Genomic DNA, 23,211 nt, shown 5'->3' with positions numbered 1-23,211 from the left:
ACAGTATATTTACAATATTTAAGGACTAAATGAATGGGATGGTTAAGCTAAATGTACAGTACAACAAGCTGGTGTTTTCCTACATTGTGATACAAGCATTCGGGCTATTTAGCGTGTGTGATTAATTATCCAAGAGAGTATGTTTGACAATGCAACCCAGTGATGCTGTCCAACCCGCTTTTTATTGGCATATAATGTGTCATAACATATCCGACAGTAACGCCTGTTGCGGCGAAGTCCGCTTTAGTAGCACATGCTCGCTGCCTCACAATGACGACGGCGATGCCAAATACCATCCATGTCTGTTTGTACTCGTTTGTCCATGGCGTGCAGCACATGTCTCGTCTTGTGCACGTATGTTTGTCATCATCATGTACGAGATAGTTATTTATGTTGATGCTCGTGTTTTAACATTTGGAGGCTCAAGGAGAGTAACGTAAGGCGCATTTGAATGCGGAACAATACTTTGTTATGCACATACAGTAGAAATTGATGAATGTTTATATCACAGTGACCAACATGAGTTGATGCTGTATTTGTCCATATCTCTCATTAAATTAAAAACCAACATTGTCTTGGTAAGTATGGGTTGTCGTCTTATTTTTTTATTTTTTTAATTTGTCTTTTTGGGATTTTTTACGTGTATATTTTGTAGGGGTGTAACGGTACGCCATAATCACGGGTTGGTACATACCTCGGTTTTAAGACTACAGTTCGGGTGTAAAAATATAACATTTAAAAAACAGTTAAATCGTGGTGACCCACAATATAGTTAAGAAATCACGTCGGGGTCACCAAATGTGGAGATGGATTCAGAACGAGACTGTTGCTGTTATTCCTACCATTTTGTCTCCAGGGGCTGATGTTTTTGTTTTGTTAGTTTTTTTTGGGGGGGTGGGGGCTTGTGGTGACCCACAATATACCGTAAATTCCGGACTATTGAGCAAGATTTTTTTTTCCCGTATATAGGCAGCACTTGTCTATAAGCCAAAGCTGTCCACATTGTAACATGGGATATTTACACAGAAGGACATACTATAGACCTTGCTGTTGGTGTTGCCAGCATCACTCATTAGATCCGATGAGTGACACATGAGATGGAGAGTTCAACAGCTGCCGTGGTCCAAACATTCCAAGCAGAAGCTGTAGAAATTCTACACTTGATTAAAATTACTGAAGATTTGTCAGATCAAAACACTGCATAAGACTTCAAAACATGATACTATAGTGGAGTAGTCCACTTTATGACTCCAATTCACTACTTTGTGAATCCTCACTCTAACCACCGTTAGCATCATCTGTAGTTCTTTTAGCCTTAAATTAGCCGCATCATGGTTTAAGCCACAGAGTTCAAAGTCTGTGAAAAAAGTAGCGGCTAGTCTGGAATTTATGGTAGGACATTTATGGTGGACATTCGCCAAGGGGTAGTGCCTCTGGGGGGAGGGTTTCACTTCCGGTCATATGTTTGTCGTAGCAACTGTTACTTTGTTCAGTGGAGTCCTCAACTCCGACCTTGTTGTGAATCACATCTCCACAAAATAATATATAACAGTTAACAATGTTTTCTTTTTAGGAAAGTGCCACAATGCAGACAAGTGCAACATTTACAGTTTGAACAGTGTCAATTATTTTATTTTTTAAGAAACTGAATTCCTTATTACCAAAAGTGCAGCATTAATAGTTCCAGTTTGTAGTCCCGTTCCTGTTCTCTCCCACTGCTTTTGTCTTTTCTACTTGTCCTTGTCCGTTTATGTATTTCACCAGGAAAGCAAAGCATTCTCAAACAGGAGACTAACAACGGAAGAGTGTTTGCTTCAAGGCTGAATTGTATTTGTTTATGGAGTAGGCACATGATAGAGTATATCGCACGGCAGTTACGCTTTCTGTCCCTCACTCAATGTGTTCCCTGTGGGAACTTGGTCCGCATCTGTACCGTAATGAAAAATCAGATTACAAATACATGTACCGTTACACCCCTAGTATTTTGCCATTCCTACACAGACCCATAACAGCTATGGGTGATATTTTTCAGTGAGTTGTCAGATTTCAGTCTATATAACCGATGCCATTTTTTTTTTATTTTTGATTTAATGTGAAATGTTGACAACTCAACCCAAAAATATACGGGAGAGACTTCATTGACTTCTGATTTAATAGTGCGAGGCTTTTAAATCATGTAAAAGTGACGCTCGACAAGCCTTTTACACGTGGGATGAAGTCAGCAAAACAATTGATGGTCGCCCCCCTTACCCCCTCGTCATGCTTCTCCTTTGTCAATGTGCCCCCCTCCTCCCCCTTTTTGCTGTATGATTGCTTCAGGGCAGCAGCAGCAGCAGCTTTTGATCTGAATGAACAGAAACCACATAACCACGGAGTGAATATGCATGAACAAGCCAAAAAAGCGAGGAAAAAAAAACAAAATAAAGATGGGAATTGATTTATAAAGCAGCCGATCAGTTCCTATCTTGGCTCATATGGTATTGCCTGCAGCAACCTCAGCAGTGCCGGTGCATGTTGATAAACTTACATCAACGCTCACAGTTCATGTAGAGGTCCCTTCGCCATGCTCTACGGCCCTCCACATGGATCTTTACCATAACTGGGCTGCACACACACAAGAGGGTGGTGGTAAAGACCGGTGCAGTTATTGTCAGCCGTCAAGTGTCTGCAGTCAGTGTTTGTGTCGCCTAACTTCCTCCAGAATGGGTTCAAAGTTTCAGTGGATATTTTCCGTTTAAAAAAAACATTATTTCTACGTGTATACTGTGCGTCTATTGGCGTGTGTTTGTGTTGGTGGAGGTGTGAGAGTCAGTCACTCATATACTGTACACGTCTTTGTGTTTCTGTGTCAAATGAATGTGCAGAGCATACAGCAGGACATATGGGCAAAGCTTTACCCAACTGAGAGCTGAAGGGGAAAAAAAAAAAAAAGTCAAGCATGACTGCAGTCGAGTAAGATTTAATGCATGGACGAATAGAAAACGACAACAAACTCATGCACTTAATGGCTGTATAATTTTGTCTAAGAGCAGCAGTCCTGCATGGCAGTTAAAGACCCTCAATATGCAGACTAAATAGAGTTACTCTGATTTTAGTGCTTTCAGTTGTGTTTAAACTCTGACAACTTGTCTGATTTGTGTGTCTCTCTCTTTCATTCTGATTTTGTGGCCTCCTGGAAACCACAGGCTTTGGTAAGCTTCTTTCTCGTCTGTGCTCAAGTTGATCTATGCAGCGGAACCCCTAAAGGTCGTTTGAGGATGTTGATTTGTTTGGATTTTGAAACAAATTCCACCCCAAAAAATAGAAAAAAATGGAAATAGCTCAGTTCAGTTCTTAAATGTGATGTCCCTCTTCAGCTCCGAACTATTTTTTTTTTAACACAGAGAAAAATCACCACCACCGTCTAGCATATGTTACCAATAGTGGTTTAAAAGAACAGTTTGAACAATTCATGTCTCTATTTGTCACATTTCAAAGTTAAACTTTGTAAAAAATTGCGTTGGACGCGAACAAGAGGATTGGCGTACACAGCTTTCACTTCCCGCTGCCTGGTATTCATGTAAACATCCATGGCGCGTGCTCATACACAACAGCAGCCTCAGACAAGCGACTGACAATTTAGAGTCACTGTGTGGTTATGACAGGCTAGACATTCAATGATAGGTAATGTTACTAGCTAAACTTTGCCAAATTGCTATTGTTTTCTGACAACAAATATAACTAATGTGCATGCGTGTGTGCTGCGTGGGGCGTGACTTGCAGTGTTGACGCGTAAAGTGGGTGGAATTTACAGTTTTCAAGAGTTAAGGCCCCCATGCAGTACTTAACCACAGCAGGCAACACATTTAAGGTCAAACTGCTTCCACTGTAACTGTACATGCAATGTTTTAATAACATGTTAACCTTCTTAAAGTGTTAACGTAAGTTAACTACTGCTAACCGCAAAACGTAAAAACACTCCACCTTAACATCTATAACTAATGAGAAAGAGTATAGTGACACTGGAGTGTTACTGCTTTAATTGCGAGTCCGCTTACGTGCAACGTAACTTCCGATGTGAGCTGAAAAACGGATTATTGTGGCTAGAATCATCAACATTATGATGATGTTAATTAATTTGCTGAAAATGTCAATTGACGCCTGATGTACGTACGGACAGTACATCTCTGATTGAGACTTCCAACTCTTGGTGTTGCAAATAAGGCCACAAAAAAGTCAAATGCGTGCACAAAGTTTGATGAAGGAATGATCTGATGCTTGCCCAACTGATAACATCGTTGTTCCTCAGTTTTTTTGCTCAGTTTTCGCAAAATTTCCGATCAAATTTCGAATTGCACAACATAAGAGGTTCCACTGTACAGTGCATGCAAACATTATCATTAATAAAGTTTTGACTATTTTATCCACCCTATTCCAACTACATGACTGAATGCTATTGATGTATACGATTTGATATATTATGATAATATATGCCAAGCTGGAGGTTCTGTATGATGGTTTATTTTACTGGCTGTGATAAATTGCAGAAAACTCTAAAATAGGTCATTGGATTTCTCTCTCCCTCCTATTCCTCCTCCTCCTCATCATCATCTGCCTTGTTCCACTTCTGCTCTCAGACCCTCACTGCTCGAAAGGCAGGCATCTCGTTCGCTCTGGTGAACCGCTCCACCCTGAATAACGAGGACTTGGTGAGTATAACCAAGCATGCATGCTTGGCCTTTACGTTCAGTTGCAGCCGAGCTCTTTTGCGGGTCAGATGAGGTTCCTCAGGGGAACCGAGGGAGCCACTGGAGGTGATTATTCTGAAAGAAAACTTTCACACATGGTCTGCTTCTTGCAGCCATTACAGTTCGGTATTCAGGACTACATTGATAGGAACACAGGGGTACAAAATAAAAAATAATGTGGCAGCGCGAGTGGCTTCAAACTGATACAACTGTCGTCTGAGAAGGATAAGAGGTGCGTTTAAACACAGGAAGTGTTTAAACAGCTGTATTTGCTGAGACACGGTTTCTTTCCTCGTCCTTTTCAGACATGTTGTATGGTTCCAAGTGTAAACATGTGATGTTCCTTCATATAACTTGTTCAGAATGTGCAAAATAAATAAAACCATATAGGGGGCGTCGTTTAGACACCACAAAAGTGAGAAAGCTGGATGCCTGTAAACAATGGCAGCCCTCGAAGATACGAACAGATAAACAGCCAATGTTGTCCAGTTCTGATAAAACCGTTTCTATGGCAAAATATCTCTTCTGCTTCTGGATCTGATTGGTATCTTATGTTTGCGACGTCTTCTATTTAATGCCTGCCTGATTCTAAACACTTCCAAAGACTTGTGAAACAGTCCAAGAAGTCCCTCGGCTACATTTTTTTTCCTCTGCAAGATATACTGTATATATAAAAAAACCTCTCCCATCATGTCATTTTTTGACAATGCTTAGCAATTATTAATAAGCAATCAAGCAAGCCCTGTAAGGCCGAGCTAATACAGGACAGGCAGGACGTCTAAGTCAATAGTGAGAGACACTTCAGTGTTGACCTCCAAAGCTGTCTCTGTATTAATTGATTGCAATTCGTCTCTCCCTGAGGGGGGAGGCGGGTTTATAACAGGGAGGAGAGAGCACTTTCTCTGCAAGCCACACCAATTATATCCGGGGGCTGCATGATGAACTCCTTGCGTCATGACAAATATGAGGGAGGCATTAACCTTCGTTTGTGACTCATTATTGCTTAAATTGGAGTTTTGGTTGGCTCAAAATCAAATTTCCTCCGACAGTTTATAGTTTTATTTGGTCAACTGTTCAGAATACTTGACATTCATTCGATGGCGACGTCCTTTGGAGAGGATACTTTTATTTGCATAAGTGCTTGTGTAAGATTCATGAGATTTGTTGTCAACAATCAGTGCCCAACAATAAACCTCTTGAATGTGGCGCACAAGCATGTACAAACAAATAAAGGCCTTACACCGTGTGCAGTGCTTTGCATGTCTTGAAAGACGCTGTGTGAATACAATCAACTACAGAAAAGAGTCACTGATTCCTTCATTGAAGACGTGATTCTTGGCATCACTGTTCCCAAAGATACGATGTGGCAGCGAGATCAACACCTTCGTCTTCAACACCACCTTCCTGTTTTGCCGTTTCTCAAATTCAACAGTGTCTCTCACCTCATTAACCCAAAATGGAGCCATAGAAAGTTGCAAGTGCCAGCATTTTGATAAAGAAGGCGAGTAACAGTACTGAGTTCAAGAAATAACACATGACAAAAGAGGAAGGTGGTGTTGAAGATGAAGGTGTCTTTCAGTCATGTCTTGACTGAAGGTTAAAGTAACCTTAAAGGTTCATTTATCCCTTTCATTCATCATTTTTTTCTGCATTTAGAATTGTTGTATGCATGTAAAACTATAACTGTAAAAACTATGTGTTAACATTTTTGAGAGCCAACCACTAACGACATCACGTGACACAGCTGACTTCTGGTTCTGGTTGCCTTTTTGTTAGAAAGCTAAGGATGCTAACACGACGTTTTGTGATTAAAAAATACATTAAGAACTCAGCTGGACTCACGCAGTGTATTAATGACACCACAAGTATTGTGACAATAACCAGAAAATGTACGCCAACCGAGGCAAAATTAACTAAATGGTTTACGTTAACCGAAAAACACAATAAGTGGGGCAAACGCCAACCGAGGTTCCACTGTAGTAGTACTAGTAGTAGTAGTAGTAGTAGCGGTAGTAGTATTAAACATATAAAGGTCTCCTCTCCAATAGAGGCTCCTTAAAAAAATAAAATGTCTGTGTATGGGCAGACGCTAATGTTCACTGATTGGTCGACTGAGAATTGTTATTCATGTGTTAAAAAGAGAATAGAATGCGGAATTGCCTCACTTTAGCAAATTCCATTTGTGTGAACTTGTCGTTTTTGGTTCCTACTCATAATGTAGTCGAGTTGGAGAAGGAAGTAACTGCTACCTGGTTAAATTTCTGTTGCCTCTTCAGCCTGGCAAAAGTAAACAAGCGTCAGCTTTCCGGAGTGGCTGCGTGAAGTTCCTTAATTGAAGTTTGCACTTGCTGCACCGCTGTAGGGCTGTACGCTTGTGTGGCTGAGACGTCATCGCGCGTCAACACGAGAGTTCTGTGTTTTGGAGGTTGCCGATGTGAAAAAAGAAAAAGTTGTAGGAGACTTGTAGATTTCCATACAGGGGCGTGAACATTTTACTCTAGTGCGATTCACTTTGTATGGACTTACTTCAGGAGCAAAATGCAAATGAAAGGGTGGAAAAACATACTCACATACTATTTTATCATTATTTTATTCATTATTTTTATTTTTATTTACAGTCTACTTCTAGGCGCACATGTGAGTGAAATGTTCGCACTGTACAGCCCTGGCACAGTGCTGCTATGTCACACTCATTACAGAACTTATGCACCGAGGCACTTGTAGAAACATAGTCAAAGGGTAATTACAGCTACCGCGAGCGGTCGACTAATGGAGGTGCGGTGTCTATTAGAGTGGAGACCATTATTTGAGGATACACAATAGCAAGAGTGTGATTTTAAAAGTGCTTCAGGGATGGACTAACCGAGGGAGAACAGACACGAAAGATTCATTGTCTTTATTGGTGCAACCAGTCTGTTGCTTACAATAATTTGAGCAGATTTACGAAAAGGGACCTAAAGGGGCAGATGTGGAAAAGCCAAGGCAGATGAGGGACAAACAGAGGGATGAATGTTTTGCGGTCAAGCACGGGCGAGTTCCCAGCAAGCTTGCAGATTGTGCGGTCGTGGTAAGTAGGCCGAGCAGATGTAGAGTTTTATCTGCTGCATTAAGTCCGGGAGGGTGCTTCCCTGTGAGGACTGGAAGGGAGTGGAATTCTCTATAAACAATCATGTGATGTTAGGGAAGTGGAGTTGGAGAAAGAGGGTGACAAAAAGTACAATGCAAGACAAGAGAATGTGGTCCGGAGTTATTTTTCATCATAATCATATTTTTTTGTCCTAAACATGTTTTAGTTTTAGTCATATCGATGTCGTTCATTCTGTGTCGCTGTGATGGATGCACACACCGCATCCATCCGCCGCTGCACACATCCTTGCAGCATGTATTCATCCGCTATGCGTGCTGAAAGTAGTTCTCACGTGAGCCCAGTGTTTGTGGACCAAATTTAAGTAATCCATGAATTTATGGGAATGCATATGTAATCATGAAACGGCGAAACTCAGAACGCCGCAACCCGAGGACCACCGGAATCTGTACACTGAAAGCTCCTAAACTGACGAAGAACAACAGGTGACGAAACGTGAAAGCAGGGTTAAAAGGACAACACAGGGTTTTGACTCTGCTGCCGTGTTTCTCTGAGAAAGAAGTAGCGCTTGTCAATCCATTCTGCTGGTGTCTTGCACCACAGTCAGGGTTACCTCACAGGGTGACACTTGAGAGTCTCTTCACACTTGTGTTTCATTGTGTGAAACGCAGCACTGGGAGAGTGAGACAAGCGGGAATTGAGGCCGCTATTAAAGCACCTCCAAAAGCCTCCAACATGGTTTTATATACATGCTATAACCATGTAGTAATAGGTACATTCATTTAATACTTACATTTTTTAAGCATGACCGGAACTTCCTTCCTTGGGCGCATTGAGTGCACACAGCAACATAGAAACGAACACCTACACTTAGCGTTAACTTCTCCAAACTCAAAAATAAATATGCACAGCAGCAGTGGCGGCAGCTTCAATATGTAGCCTTACCTTTTTGGTCGTAGTCTGAGGCATTGTGAGCGAATGTGTGGTGAAGCTAGTCGCTAGTCTAGCCGGTGTGGTGTGGCGGAAGTGTCAATGTGCCAGTATGTAGTTCGATCGGTGTAACAATGTTAATAACAACAATAATAATAATAATAATAATAATAATAATAATAATAATAATAATAATAATAATAATAATAACAATAATAATAATAATAACAATGCGTGTTGTAGCGTTAATATGCATTAATATGCATGTCAATATCTAAATGGACCGTTGTTGGCGCTTTTTGGAGTGTTTTTCAGAAGGCTTTATAGGCGGAATAAGCGTTTCTTATTACTTACAGTAATGAGCTGTCTCTTTATCTGTTTTTATATCTTTAGCATGCACAGAAAAGAGAAAGACATATGTGCTCATGTCTCACATAAGGATTGTGGATGATGGGCAAAATTCCCCCCAAAAGTGAAGTTTTCCTTTAATACACCTGCACATGCATAAAATAACTGCAATGTTTACTGCCAATTGGACTCATCAGACTGTAACAGAGGCTGTGAATAAATAAATCATAGGCATCTGCTTCATCTTGTCATTCTGAGATTAAAAGAGTGAAAATCTCTCGCAGTCTCCCTCTGCGTTTCATTAAAGGTCCTCCAGGCTTCAGGTGTTGCATGAACGCCTCAAAGTCTCAGTGTTTAATAGCCTTGTTGTCCTGTCATCTGGTGTCATTTAATCATCCGTGCCCCTTCTGCTCGTACATCCGAGTGGGCAGCGCCGGGCTGCTCTTATGTTCTTTAATGCTGCAGAAAAAGGAGGAGTGGAGCCTGACACAAGATTTATTTAGGCTCTATGGATCCTCCGTTTGTGCCCCTGTCCCTTCATCTCAATCAGGATAATTTCAGTCTTTAAAACCTTCTCTACAGCACACATTGATTCTCCTTTCAGGAATTGGCAAACATGGTCCTTGTTTATGTGAGCACTGCTGCAGTAAAGCATTCAATTTGAGGAGGTTTCTGTCAAGACAGGAGCTTGTCAACTCCAGTATTTGGCGTGGTGAGGCTTCAGTCCGCCAGCCAATCGATGGGAACAAAGCCTTGGGGGCTAAGGATGTTGTTAATCTGGTTATAATGATATGTTAGGCTGATTTACTTTCATATGTCTGGACCTTTCCCTTAGTTTGAGGGTAATCAGAAAACGATCAATGAGTAATGGTCTTGATGAAGGCTGATCTTGAGTACCACAACATGAGGAGAACCCACTTAAATGCACCTGAGTGTGGAAGGAGGCTGGCAGCGTGGCAGACAAGGACAGTAGGTGGTGAAATGTGAAAGCACGTTTAAAAGGGGAACGCAAGGTTTTGATTCTGTTACAGTGCTGCCGCAGTAAATAATTCAATTTCAGGAGGTTTCTGTCAAGACGGGATCTTGTCATCGCCAGTATTTGGTGCGGTGAGGCTTCAGTCTGCCAACCAGTTGATGGGAACAAAGCTTAGGGGGCGAAGGATATTGTTAAGCAGGGTTAAATGCCACGTTAGGCTGATTTCCTTTCAGATGTCAACATCTTTCCCTTAGTGAGAGGGTAATCAGAAAAGGATCAACAAATCTTGCAATGAGTAACAGCCTAGAAGAGGGGTTTTCACAGTGTGCCAAAGTCAGCCTCCCTGAATACACACGTAATACAGTTGGAGTTTCCTCAGACCCTGAAAAACAGATTTTTTGTGGAACATATTTTGTGGAGGAACTAAAAATGAATTAATCGCAGGTTTGAATTTTTTTTTCTTTTTCTCTTTCTGCACATCCCATGAAGTTTTCTGTCACCTCTCACGGGAGGCCCACCTCACCTCTTTCTAAACCCTTGGCTTAGATCAAAAGGCGCTGTCACACTCGGGCAAGGCTAACAGCTTTGGATAGTTATTCCTTCGACTTTATTAGCTTTTCATTTGAAATTGGAATCTTTTTATCCTCTCTCTAACACATCACTCTTTTCAGAAACTACACGTCTTCAAGAAGACTCTCCAGGCCCTGATATACCCCATCTCTTCCACAACACCCCATAACTTTGAGGTGTGGACGGCCACCGCACCCACCTACTGTCATGAGTGTGAGGGGCTGCTATGGGGCATCGCCCGCCAAGGCATGCGCTGCTCTGAGTGTGGCGTTAAATGCCACGAGAAGTGCCAAGACCTGCTCAATGCCGACTGCTTACAGAGTAAGTCACTAAATGTGTTAACACCTAGACAGAATACAGAGCTACAGTACATGTACATGGTTCATTTACAATGCTAGTCACTTGCACTCACTATCATCTACAATCTGTATTTTAATCAAGGGTGTTCCTCCTAAACAGTGTAGCTTAATGGAAACAATGCCATGGGATGCCCGCGGCAATTCTTGTACACTTAAATGGATTAGCTACACGGAAATGCAATGTATTGTAACAGTGTTACGCTAGCAATACAATGTTTTTCAATTTGAACTGTGTTTCATCTTATTATCACGTTTAAATCCGGCCCTTATGAGCCTTTTGCAGATAAAAGATTATACTGCAATAAATAACCCTCAGAAGGGACTTTTTTGTCAACCATTCAACACAAACTTTGCTATTTGCATCATCTTTTCAGGGGCAGTGGAGAAGAGCTCCAAGCATGGGGCGGAGGACAAGACCCAGAACATCATCATGGCCATGAAAGAGCGAATGAAGATCCGGGAGAAGAACCGTCCCGAAGTGTTCGAGGTGATCCAGGAGATGTTCCATATCTCTAAAGAGGAATTTGCCAGTCACCTAAAAACAGCCAAGCAGGCTGTGCTAGATGGCACCTCCAAATGGTCTGCTAAAATCAGCATCACCGGTAAGCCTTATTCAATGGATGCTGTTAAAAGCCATAAGCCAAAAGCATATGGGTTAATTACAGTACATTATGGAGGTGTTTCAACTGCCTTCACTAACATAATAATCAGCAATAAACTCACTAATGACAGAGAGAGATCTGCTAGTGCCTCAGCTTGTGCTTGACTTTCTGAGCAGACACCTTTAAGTCCACTCTGTATCCTCCAGATTCTAAATCTTCCAAATTCACGTTTATAACATAACAAGTTTCGAGATACTAATTTTTATTTACTTGTCATTAACCTCAGAGTTCAGGGTGGTTGAACTCTGACACTGAACCAAAATTAGCAATTAACACTGGGGAAAAAACAAAGAGGAATTGATCCGTTACTTTGGGGAGGTTTCTGAAAATGGTGTGGAGACCACTGATAAAGACAAACAATGGTCAGCCTTTGTGCTCAGCAAATGCGGATGTTAATCTGCTACTTAGGCTATTGCCTGTTCTACACAGAGATCCTGTAAAATCCTGTTATTTATCTGCATTTGTCTTTTACACATAACCCAGAAAAGAGGGTAACTGGATCAACTACCCCCTTTCATACTGCCTATTAAAGCTGGAAATTTGAGGCATCTTTTGCACTGGTCTGTGTAAACTGGGGGACCAAAGTTGACCCAGCAATGTTCAATCATCTGAGGTAGGATCAAAGATTTAACAGAAACTCACTTCTCCCACCCTGTTGTCTTGAAAGCAGTTGTTGTTGTCCGAAGTATTGCATTTGTTACACCAGACGAGGCGTGTTTTGTGTAACCTCAGTGTGAGATTACACATAGCATCCTGCAGTCAGATGATGAGATGTGTGATGACGTCAGTAACACCTTGGGAAATGGCGACGACTGCTTTCAACACAACAGGGTTGGGAGAAGGGCGTGTCAGGTGTTTAACTTTGCACCACGGTCATCCCTTACACATAGGCGTCACCCTGGCTCACTTACTACTCTGACACTACCACGGAAGCCGTGAAATCTGGGGGTTGGCTTCACTGTGTTCTGTGTAAAAGGCAAAGGTAGGTAAACGCCAGCCCTTCTGTTACACCTCCAATGTGAGCATTGTGCAGCATTTCTGAGACTACCTGAGAAGGTGGAAAATTGCCAAGTCAACTGTGCCCCCCTCATTTTGTGCCTGTGCCATTTAAACAGCAACAGGAAAGATTACAGTTTCTACAGGCAGTGGAAAAGATGCTTCACTCTAGTAAAAACAAGACACCAACAGAGAGAGGCTGTGGCCCCACTTCTGGCAAATGTTAAACAAGAGTCAGAATGGCAAATAAAAAGCCTTTGAGAGGCACTGATGTGCGTGATTTTTTTGAGAGTTCACTCACAGGGTAATCCCAGAACTGCATATGCTAACACAAGTTTGCACGGTGAGCTCCGGAAATGAGTCCACCAGAGCTCTCTTTAAGATGCCAATCATAATGTCAAGCGCTTGAGTAGAATTTGACAAGACGGCTCTTAAGAGCACCTTCAGAAGGTTTCCCGTTACAGCGTACATTTTGGGAAGCCTGCAATTTCATAGGTTATTTCATGCTTAACACAACCTAACATTTTTGGGTGGTAGTAAAGAGGAAATTGATGATCCTTCCCTTGTCATGAACTTGATTGTCTTCGCCAGCCTTTATAATAAAACGGAGCCATGGAAATGGAAAAGTCGTTCCTGTTACTACCTCTTGTACCGTAGCCGTACCATTGACAAAAAGACACCATTCACAAAAATACCATGTAATAGAAAACTATTATAACGCTTATAACCCTTTTAGTGAACTGCTTCCATGACATAGAGTTGGACTTGGTTATAGATGGAAAGGTCAATAAGGTTGACTCAATCTCAGGCCTCCAATCCATCTCTGTGGTAACTCCTGTATGTCAGGCCCAGCTCGGTCACTGCAAATCTTGCACTTCTGGCTTGGTCAATACATCAGCAGAGACAGAAAGGGGCCCAAATGCCCAAATACAGAGGTTTGGAGGGACGGTATTGGAAAGAGTGAAAAGGAGACAGCTTTGGAAAAAGCAAGGGTTTCCTCTGTCGTTATACCAAAGGTCTATTGAATGGCCCATTTTAGAACACACGTATTGAGCGGTTATATATCATTCCTTAAATAAGCAACTGGCACAGACTCCACAGCTCTCAGACAGCAGCCAGGAGACACTGCATTCCGCTCCTTCTACTGGAAGGATGCATGTACTGTTAAGAATGCGAAACTAAACAACTAATAAAACAAATTTCATCAATACTTTTTTAAAACACATCTCAATTGCACAAAGTTCTATTTAGACAGCATTAATTCACAACACAAGATATCTCAAGGCACACTGCACGCACGAGGCACGCTTCTCAGGCATTAAAGAACTGCAGCACACATGGGCAGCATACTGGCAACGGAGGCAGAAACCGCAATCAGAACATGTAGTGTAGTTCCACTTCAGACCACATCTACCAAATTCACTGAACTTGCAAAATGAGCCAAGACCCTCCATCCATCTATTTTCTCTACCGCTTGTCCTCATTCGGGTCGTGGGTATGCTGGAGCTTATCCCGGCTGTCTTCAGGCGAGAGGCGGGGTCGGAGCCAAGACGGTCAAAGACGAAAGTTGTTTTGTTGTAACTAAACCAACCGCCAACAAACACAGATAATGAACGCTATTTTTCTAGCAGATGATTGGCAATAAAGGTATATACAGTATACCATATATACATATATATAACATATGTTTGCCGATCCAAGTTGGATTAATGGTGGCTAAATGATCAGTTTCAGAGGACTTATGCTGATTTCTAAGTAAATATATCAATACAATGCTTACAATGTAAACAGATTGTTGTACCCTGGGAGTTTCACAAAACCTTCATTCCTGGGTATAATTTTACTTTTATTTTGTTGGCCAGCTCTGACTGAAGGCAACATTTTTCTTTGTTTAAGAGAGAGCAAAGGTTTTCTTGGAAACACAAGCATACATATGCCCACTTCCTCTACCGCAGGGGGGCATTTGGTTTTGTGTACTCTGGAAGTAAACAGGCAGTAGGACCCTCTACAGCCTTGCCCCCAACTCTTACCTACATTGAGCTGGGCATATATATGTAGTCTGAATTATTTAACCAGTCCCTTGCATATTTTATAGCCCAGTGTCCTTTTCCTCCCCTTTATGGCGCAGAGAAATACTACTTTCTCTTTTTTTCTTACACCTTCCTCTGTATGCGTGGAACTATAGGATTCTGATTCACATGTCATTTGTCTGATCCAAGTCTGAGAATATTGCTAGCAGCAGGCGCGCACACACAGGAGGAGATCTACAGCCTGGAGAGGACATTAATTATGGATAGGCTTAACACTGCGTGCTAAATGAAAGGAAGATGAATCCTGTCAATGAAGCCAATGCTGATTTTTGCAACCATAGCCAAACAAGTTAGGCATTGAAACAAAAAAATATTAGTCTGACTGACTAATATACTCAAGTCTCTGGTAAAAATATTCTGCAATGACTTCTGAGAGGCTTAAATGAAGTGTCAAGTGTTGGTTCATTAGGAGTAAGGACAAATGACTCTGACGCTGGCACTAAAGCAACACGAGGGGTGTCTGGATTGGTCCTTCTAAATTATAGACCACTAAAGTATGGGATGCAGGATCAAAATACCAACAACAGAGAGCTTATTACCCTTATTACAAGCCATCCAAATGATTTTAAACCGGTAATTGAGGATAAAATTGCACACATTGTATTGATTAATGGATACCCAACTGGCAAGTTGTCTATTCTTCCTTGAATTTGCCCTTCTTCTTCTTCCTGCCACAGTCATGAGTGCTCAAGGGCTCCAGGCCAAGGACAAAACGGGCTCCAGCGACCCATACGTCACTGTCCAGGTGGGGAAGACCAAGCGCAGGACAAAGACAATCTTTGGCAACCTCAACCCGGTGTGGGACGAAAGGTTCTACTTGTAAGTGCTCTCTAAGAATCCATCTGACTCGTTTGGGAGGGGCTCTTAATCCATTATTTAGCATGTAAACCTGTGTAATCAATAGTTAAGAGGGTCATAAGATTTGATAAAACATGCAACACAGCAGCTGCAACACTGCAGAGACTTCAGTGGCGGTGCTAAAGCCAGCTTTGTTGCAGCTTTACGGTAACATCCATCAGGGCAAGCAGAGTTCTTATCCCTGTTGTTTTAACAGCCGAATAAATTGCTTGAATTCTACGTGACATATCATGTCCTCCCATTTGTACTGCCCATCTGCCTGCCTTTCAGCTGCCTTTCTTTCAATGTATCTATAGTATGCATGCAGGTTTTCAATGTTTCTTAACAGCTTGTGTTTACAGTATATAATGATATCATACTTGATGCATTTGCGGACGTCATGAATGAAGCATGAATGTAGCTCAATTTCCCATATCTGACATCATGTTGGTCTTCTTTAGACCACAACTAGTGCTCGACGGTGCCTCTCCTGGTTACAACCAAGTAGTGCACTCCACTTTGTCTCACAAAAGACAAATTAACCATCTATCAATTTCATTCAACTGACTATGCCTGGACTAGTTACTAATGACTAGTTACAACATGCTTTGGAATCAAAAGTATATGACGATTGGGCGAATTGTCAACGAGACACCGAATGGGAATTAGGCTGAAAAATATTAGTTTTTCCAACCTATCTTGCTCAATTATCATTAAAAATAATTGTGCATGTTTTGTGTATACTACTAGTTTAGTAACTATAATCTAGTTTTGCTTTGATAATAACAAAAGTAACTAAGTAACCCAATCCTAACATATTACATCCCAGGTTCTAATTAAACCAGAGTATGTTTTAAACCACATGATCTAATGTTTCATGGAAATATGTAAATATGCAGGGTGGTTCTGACTAACGTTATCCTCAGGTGCTCCGAGGAAAGCTTCTACTCCAGTTTATGAAAGGCCTGAAGCAACTGATATGTTGATAAATCTGCAGACTTCAGGGACGTGCCCATTATGTATGACCACCGTCCTCTGTTTACTGCCACAGAATCTCATTTGGACGACGTTAAAATGCTCTAGAGTCACGCAAACCTCAGCGAGCATCAGGTTATAAGTCTTCATTTTATCCCTGCTCAATCTCAAGCATCATTGCCTCTAGTCGAGGTGTTCTTTAGCAAAAAGGGCCATTCCATGGATTATATCTAAGATTCATTCTGATAATGTTTACTACATGGAGGTGAGAAGCGACACAATAACTATAACACCTCAACGGCATTAATCAACACATAACAATCAACATAAACGCGTCTTGCCTTGTGACATCAGATTTATAGTGCCGTATCTTCCCATGTTTGATGCCTCCCTGCGCTAGACAACAATAGCACTTCACAAGCTATTGTGGCCATGCTTCACTTTGAGGAGTGCAGGTGGTCTGAGCTATGAGGCCAGTAATGTGAGTGGCTGACAAGTGTTTATGAATCACTGCACGCTCTCATCCATCGTCACCTTCGCCCGACATTTTTGCTCGCTGGGATGCTACTACTCTCGTGTAAAGGGCTCGAGGTTTAATCATTTCCTCTGGGAGGTTTCTGTCCGTACTTCCAGCTCTTATTCATATATTATTCTCTATTAACGCCTGGCCTGATATATCCTTGATTGATAAGTCAAAGCAAAAGAAAAAAAAAACACTTTTTTACATTAATTCTGTATAATTTTACATATATTAAAGACGTGTGTCTGTATTTATTTTAACTTTACTTCAAAAAGAATTTGTACGCCCACACTTCTTAAAATGTCAACTCTACATTCTTTGTTTTAACAAATCAAAAAATGTGAAACATCCGTCAGAACAGATGAATAATTGGTTTAAAAGTATGAATGAGAATCTGACCAAATATTACAGAACTGACTTGAATATAAGACAATATTTTATCCTTAAAAAAAGTCTGAAAAGGACAGGTCGTCTACTATATGTTGTCTTGCGATTTATGCAAATCAACAGGCGGTATCAAAGGGCTTCTCCCCCATGCCAGTCTGAGCTTTTCTTCCTGTCACTCGCACACACCAGTGACCCGGTGACACAGAAATATGTTGTGAAAGAGTTTCAAAGCTTGTCACACGTTAGCAAACAACAGAGGATGCTAATTTTAAGACTGAATGATGATGAACAAAGCACACTCGTCAAACAACTGTGGAGCAGCTAAGGAATATTTTTGCAATAAGTTCTTCTTTCACTGATTAGATTTGGACATTTGATTTTTTTTTAAAGAGGCATTCCCAAAAAACAGGTCTGGAAAAAGAGTTTTTGTATGACATTCATTCAGGGTTGTCTTATATTTACTCAATATGGTAATTATTTTAATTAGTGTGTGTCTCGATACGATATTGCTATCGGCTATTGAAAAAAATCTGATTATATTGTGCTACATCTAAAATGTCCCATTTTGGCACTCCGATACAGTCTATTTCAGATTCCACCCCAGCACCAGCCAGCAACGTCCGCATAGAGCCCACGTGATCCCAACAACAGGAGGATGGAGTGGTAGGAGTGATGTCAGCAATGTGTATCTTTTGTTAAAGTCCGAAAAAGACGTTGCAGCTGAGTGCAACACTTGACATGCACAAGTTTCCTGTGGTGGCACAGAAGTATTCCATTCCATTTTCTTCTGCTTATCAGGGTCTGGATCGTAGGGGCAGCAGGTCATCATCTGTACGCATTTCTAATTGTTTTCTGTATGTAAAACTATAATTGTAAAGCTATAAAAATTTTTTTTTTTTTTTTGGCTGTCCAGGGTGGATTTGCATTATTTCTAATGGGTAACATTTATTCCGTTAGTGTACATTTGGTGGTCGAGTGGTTAGCATGTTGGCCACACAGTCAGGAGATCGGGAAGACCTGGGTTCAAATCTCCGCTTGGGCATCTCTGTGAGGAGTTTGCATCTTCTCCCCGTGCGTGCATGGGTTTTCTTCGGGTACTGCGGTTTCCTCCCACAGTCCAAAATCATGCATCTTAGGTTAATTGGCGGTTCTAAATTGTCCATCGGTATAAATGTGCACGCCAATGATTGTTTGTCTATATGTGCCCTGCGATTGGCTGGTGACCAGTTCAATGTGTACTCCACCTCTTGCCTCAAGTCAGCTGGGATAGGCTCCAGCATACCCCCCTGAACCTAATGAGGATAAGCGGCATGGTGTACATTTCGTTTGAGTCGGACCTCCTGGAATAGAGCTAAACATGGAGCTAAACAAGGTTCCACTGTACTCTGAAATCCTTTGCTTTCCAGATGCTTTGCTATTTGTGTTTTAATGTTATTCATGTAAAACAAAAAAACACGTAATTACAACTCTTGTATATTACTGAGTGCATATAAAACTATATATAGCCTACGCCACTCACAGACCGGCTCCACACCTGTAACGAGGCTCCAGCGTTGGCTGTAATAAAACTCTCTCCTATTACCACAGGGATGTAGATTAATCGAGTGATACATTACTGTGTGCTTAGCAGGAAGCAAAATCCCAGACTTGTGCAGCTGCAGCACGGGGCTTCCCAAAGAAAGGGATTAGGGCAGAAATACTGTGGGAACCGTTACTGTGGATTTTGCACCCAAGATGTCATTAGAACAAGTCGTAATCTGTTGGTTTTAATCGCGGGCAAAGACCCTCTGACCCCATCCATGTCATTACGGTGAAGCACCCCCATCCTCCGCTGAGCTGACTCCCAAGAGGACAGAAGCTTATTTTACATAATGATGTTTTCACAAATAGATAATCCTGGTGAACGCTACACAGTCATTCTTGTATAACATGCAGCTCTGCTCTGATGATATTTGCATGCACAGAGACAACAGTCATGCAGAGGAAAGGTCACGCAGCGTCTTGGGGTGATTCTTCCTGCCAGGCACACAGCACTTTTATACACAAACTCAAACACGAGGCATGCCCATATGCACACACAAACACTTTCATCCGATGACAGGCAAGGACTGTTATCGTATTCTACTTTTAAAAGGAATGTGCGTGCATGTCTGTGTTTATCTCCAATTGTGTGTTTGACATTAAGTCATTCCGCTTTGCTGAACGCCCCGACCTGATGAGCTGTCACCGAATGCGGCGTCGCCCACTGTTGAACGCGGCGGCGCCTGCTGATCGCTCTGACCGACGGATCTCTGTTTTGTCGTTCGCAGTGAATGTCACAACGCCACGGATCGCATCAAGGTGCGTGTGTGGGACGAGGACGATGACATCAAGTCGCGAGTGAAGCAGCATTTCAAGCGAGAGTCGGACGACTTCCTGGGCCAGACCATCATTGAAGTCCGCACCCTCAGTGGAGAAATGGATGTTTGGTACAATTTAGGTATGTATCTCCTATTACCACTGACTGACAACATGTAGTCACATGATTTAAGGCACCTGGCTCCCTAAAGTGGAATCATTTCATGTTAGGTCATGCCAAAACTACTATACTGTGGAAATTTAACGAGCGCTTTCACTGGTCAATGAGAAATAAAGCCCAAAAATTTTTGTAATTCGGATTTCTTCTGGGGCTGCACGGTGGCCTTGTGATTCGCATGTTGGCCTTACAGTCAAGACACCGTGGCTTCAGATCTTTGTTGGAACATATACAGTATGTGTTGAGTTTGCATGTTCTCCCCATGCTTGGTCGCCTGTTTTGTTATAAAACACGATCTGATTTCAATTTCAGCCTGTTTGCGCACCGTCATTTTGTGACAAAGACAATGAGTTTGTGACACAGACAATGAAATAAATCATACAAAACGGTGGCACTTACATTTCAGCTGCCGTGATTCCCGACGCATAACACCTCATTGTGCACCAAAGGCATTTTGCCACATCCAGAACATGTACTGAAGAAAAAAACGGATTAACATGACATTTCGTCACCTTGTACCTTACTGTCCCTTTAAATTCCAATTCTAGTTATCAGTGCTGGTTATCACACTACAAAGTTTATGCACTACAAGCATTAGATATCCACGCCCGGGCCTCCCCTACAAAAAATCCCATTACACCCTAGCCACAGTGTAACCATTATATCCTTTCCCATCCAATAACCATTACACTCAAAGAAAGGAGGATAAATTCATGGTCAGATCAAGTGTGTGCTCCAGTTGAGGCCATCAATAGCGCTCAAGCAGCAAAGAAGGCATGGCGCCCTGTGGTTCCGTATGGAGTCTTCCACTATTTCCGCTCTCCCATCAGGTTTGAATGCCGGCTTTAATAGCACAGTATTGTTTTGCCTCTCAGGCTAAAAGGAAGCAATTTGTGCAAATAGTGACCCGCCTCACCAGGTGCCACCATTCAGAGTCCCTTTAAATACCCACGATGAATGTATAAAAGCCCAAGTGGGTGTCAGCCCCATCCAGCTGCACTCCCCTCTAAGCCTCTTCAGCTCCTCTACAAAATCGACCCCTTGTCACATAATTATTTCTCACTTGAGGGGAATATCACTTATTTTTTTGTACATGAAACCACAGGGGGCGCTGTTGGAAATCCACCAATAGAAACAAACAAGCACCCAAACTCCATTTGTGTGCTTGCATTTACAGTGAACCTGATTTAGCCCACCTGTTACAGCCACTAACATTATGAAGGCAAGTGTACTCAGGTAGATGACGATATGGCTTAATATTGTATGACACCATTAATGTTTACAGTACATCGTGTCATGCCATCAGTGACGCTTGGAATTTACAGTGTATGTTATGTGTTTCGCTAATATGATTAATGGGCTTTATGGCTGTTCCATGTGCTTGTTATGATGCGTTCAAGGACCAACTTCCACGATTGAGGGCTGGTTTTGTTACATTGATAAATTGGATGTTTTTGAATGGTCTTTATTATTTGCTTTTGACAAAAAGGTACTGTCAGGTCATTATATATTGCTCAGTGAAGCGATAGTTGAGTAATAGTTTGGAAACTTTTTTTGAAGGGGTAATTTATGATGCATTCTTTTCTTTTGCTACTTTTCATATCAGAGGATCAGTCCCTTGAATTTGTATGGAATAAATTGTATGGCACGGTTTTGTTTTTACAGATAAGAGAACCGACAAATCCGCTGTATCCGGCGCCATTAGACTCAAGATCAGTGTGGAGATGAAGGGGGAGGAAAATGTGGTCCCGCCACACGGCCAGTACACCTGTTTACATGAGGTAAGAATGATAATTTAACCTGTATGGATTAACCTGTATGAATTGTGACTGACTACTACACTATTGAATCACTAATACTGTCAATTGAGTGTGGTATTATACACCTAAAAGCTGTCTACCAGGATAAACTATTTACCATTTCTACCAAAGACAAAAAAAAAGTAATTGGTCATTGATGGCAGGTGAACTAAACTCGTCCCGCACGGAAACAGTGCCCAATAATTTGGTTCCGTTACATACTATAACAAAAAAAGCAACTCAAAAGTTGATTAATATATTATTAATTAATTTAATTAATTAATTAATATATTATTAATATATTAATATATTAACGAGAGATGTCATTTTAACATATAAACAACAATAAATGTTGTCTTACCGTGACAAACCCGGGTACACGATGGTTGTCGGCTCTGTCTGTCACGTTCGTGCTGGCTATTAGCGCTCCTAGCATCCTCACAGACGCTCGCCAAGCTTGTAGTTAATTAATATGATGTCCGGGGGAGACTTCAAAAGAGTACGAACCTCCGGTTGTTCGTCATGTTGACGGTAGCCTTTCGGCGTCAAGTGGATCCAAAATGTTGTTGGGTTGGCGGGGTTTTCTTTCTTAACAGTCAGTAATGTTAGCGTGGTAAGTTAGCTGTTCGTGTTTAAGTTATACGCATACTAGGGTAACACTGCACATAGCTTAGCTGTGGCTATCGTCATTTTGTTACTGTAAAGACGTTAACAGTGATGTGTCGGTCGCGAACGATTCGGCTGTAAGAGCCGGCTCTTTGAAATTAACGACAGGAGCCGGCTCGCATCGTTGGGAGCCGATTTTTTCCTTGTCTTTTTTTCTGTTAAAGGCGAATGTCATTGTTCAAGATGTGTGGCGGCGTGTCTGTGTCCACACTGAGCAGGGGAGGGGCCGAAAAAGCCGGCTATTTTTAATGAGCTGCACTAAAACAACTCTATAAAAAGAGCCGAAACTTCCATCACTAGACGTTAATTACTTCGGTGAGACGTTTGGTAAACCCGCACTTGAGACTTTATAAATTCGGACCCAGTGCACCAGATAGAAGAGGTAGGCGATACTACAAATATTTGTATCAATCCGATTCCAACTAATAACAGGGCTAGTGTCACCGATATGGATACTTTTTACTTGGACATACACGATCATTGAATGATTTTCTGATTTTGCCTTGAATTCATTCATCATGATCACCATCACAATAAACACACAGGACAACGTTTTCAGTAAACATAAAATATTTATATATCAACACATGTGTTTGTGAACAATTTAACAATATTTAATACTGCAATACAAGATGATGTAACAACATCAACAAAAAAAATAAAATGATTCCCTTATTTAGTGTTATTACATGCAATTATTCCATACAACTCTCCCAAACAGTCAAAATTAGCGTGTACTATGTGTAAACAAGTATTGGTAATTTACTTT

The 23,211-nt window shown here is 41.5% G+C and overlaps 1 protein-coding gene across 7 annotated transcripts in view; it reads left to right on the top strand.

Moving 5' to 3' along the window:
• LOC129179122 (protein unc-13 homolog C) overlaps window positions 1-23,211 on the top strand; it is a 141,735-nt gene that overhangs the window by 35,031 nt on the left and 83,493 nt on the right. For 6 of the 7 annotated variants that reach the window (XM_054771971.1, XM_054771970.1, XM_054771974.1 and 3 more), the window contains exons 6-11: window positions 4,617-4,688; window positions 10,738-10,957; window positions 11,370-11,597; window positions 15,421-15,562; window positions 19,772-19,941; window positions 21,643-21,758. In XM_054771971.1, coding sequence (XP_054627946.1) covers window positions 4,617-4,688; window positions 10,738-10,957; window positions 11,370-11,597; window positions 15,421-15,562; window positions 19,772-19,941; window positions 21,643-21,758 — 948 coding nt within the window. The remainder of the gene's footprint in view (window positions 1-4,616; window positions 4,689-10,737; window positions 10,958-11,369; window positions 11,598-15,420; window positions 15,563-19,771; window positions 19,942-21,642; window positions 21,759-23,211) is intronic. The other variant, XM_054771972.1, reaches the window with a different exon arrangement.

This window comes from Dunckerocampus dactyliophorus, chromosome 3 (assembly GCF_027744805.1).
Source record: "Dunckerocampus dactyliophorus isolate RoL2022-P2 chromosome 3, RoL_Ddac_1.1, whole genome shotgun sequence".
NCBI classification, from domain to species: domain Eukaryota; kingdom Metazoa; phylum Chordata; class Actinopteri; order Syngnathiformes; family Syngnathidae; genus Dunckerocampus; species Dunckerocampus dactyliophorus.
The sequence above is the reverse complement of the archived record's forward strand: the minus strand, read 5'-3'. Positions and strand labels throughout refer to the sequence as shown.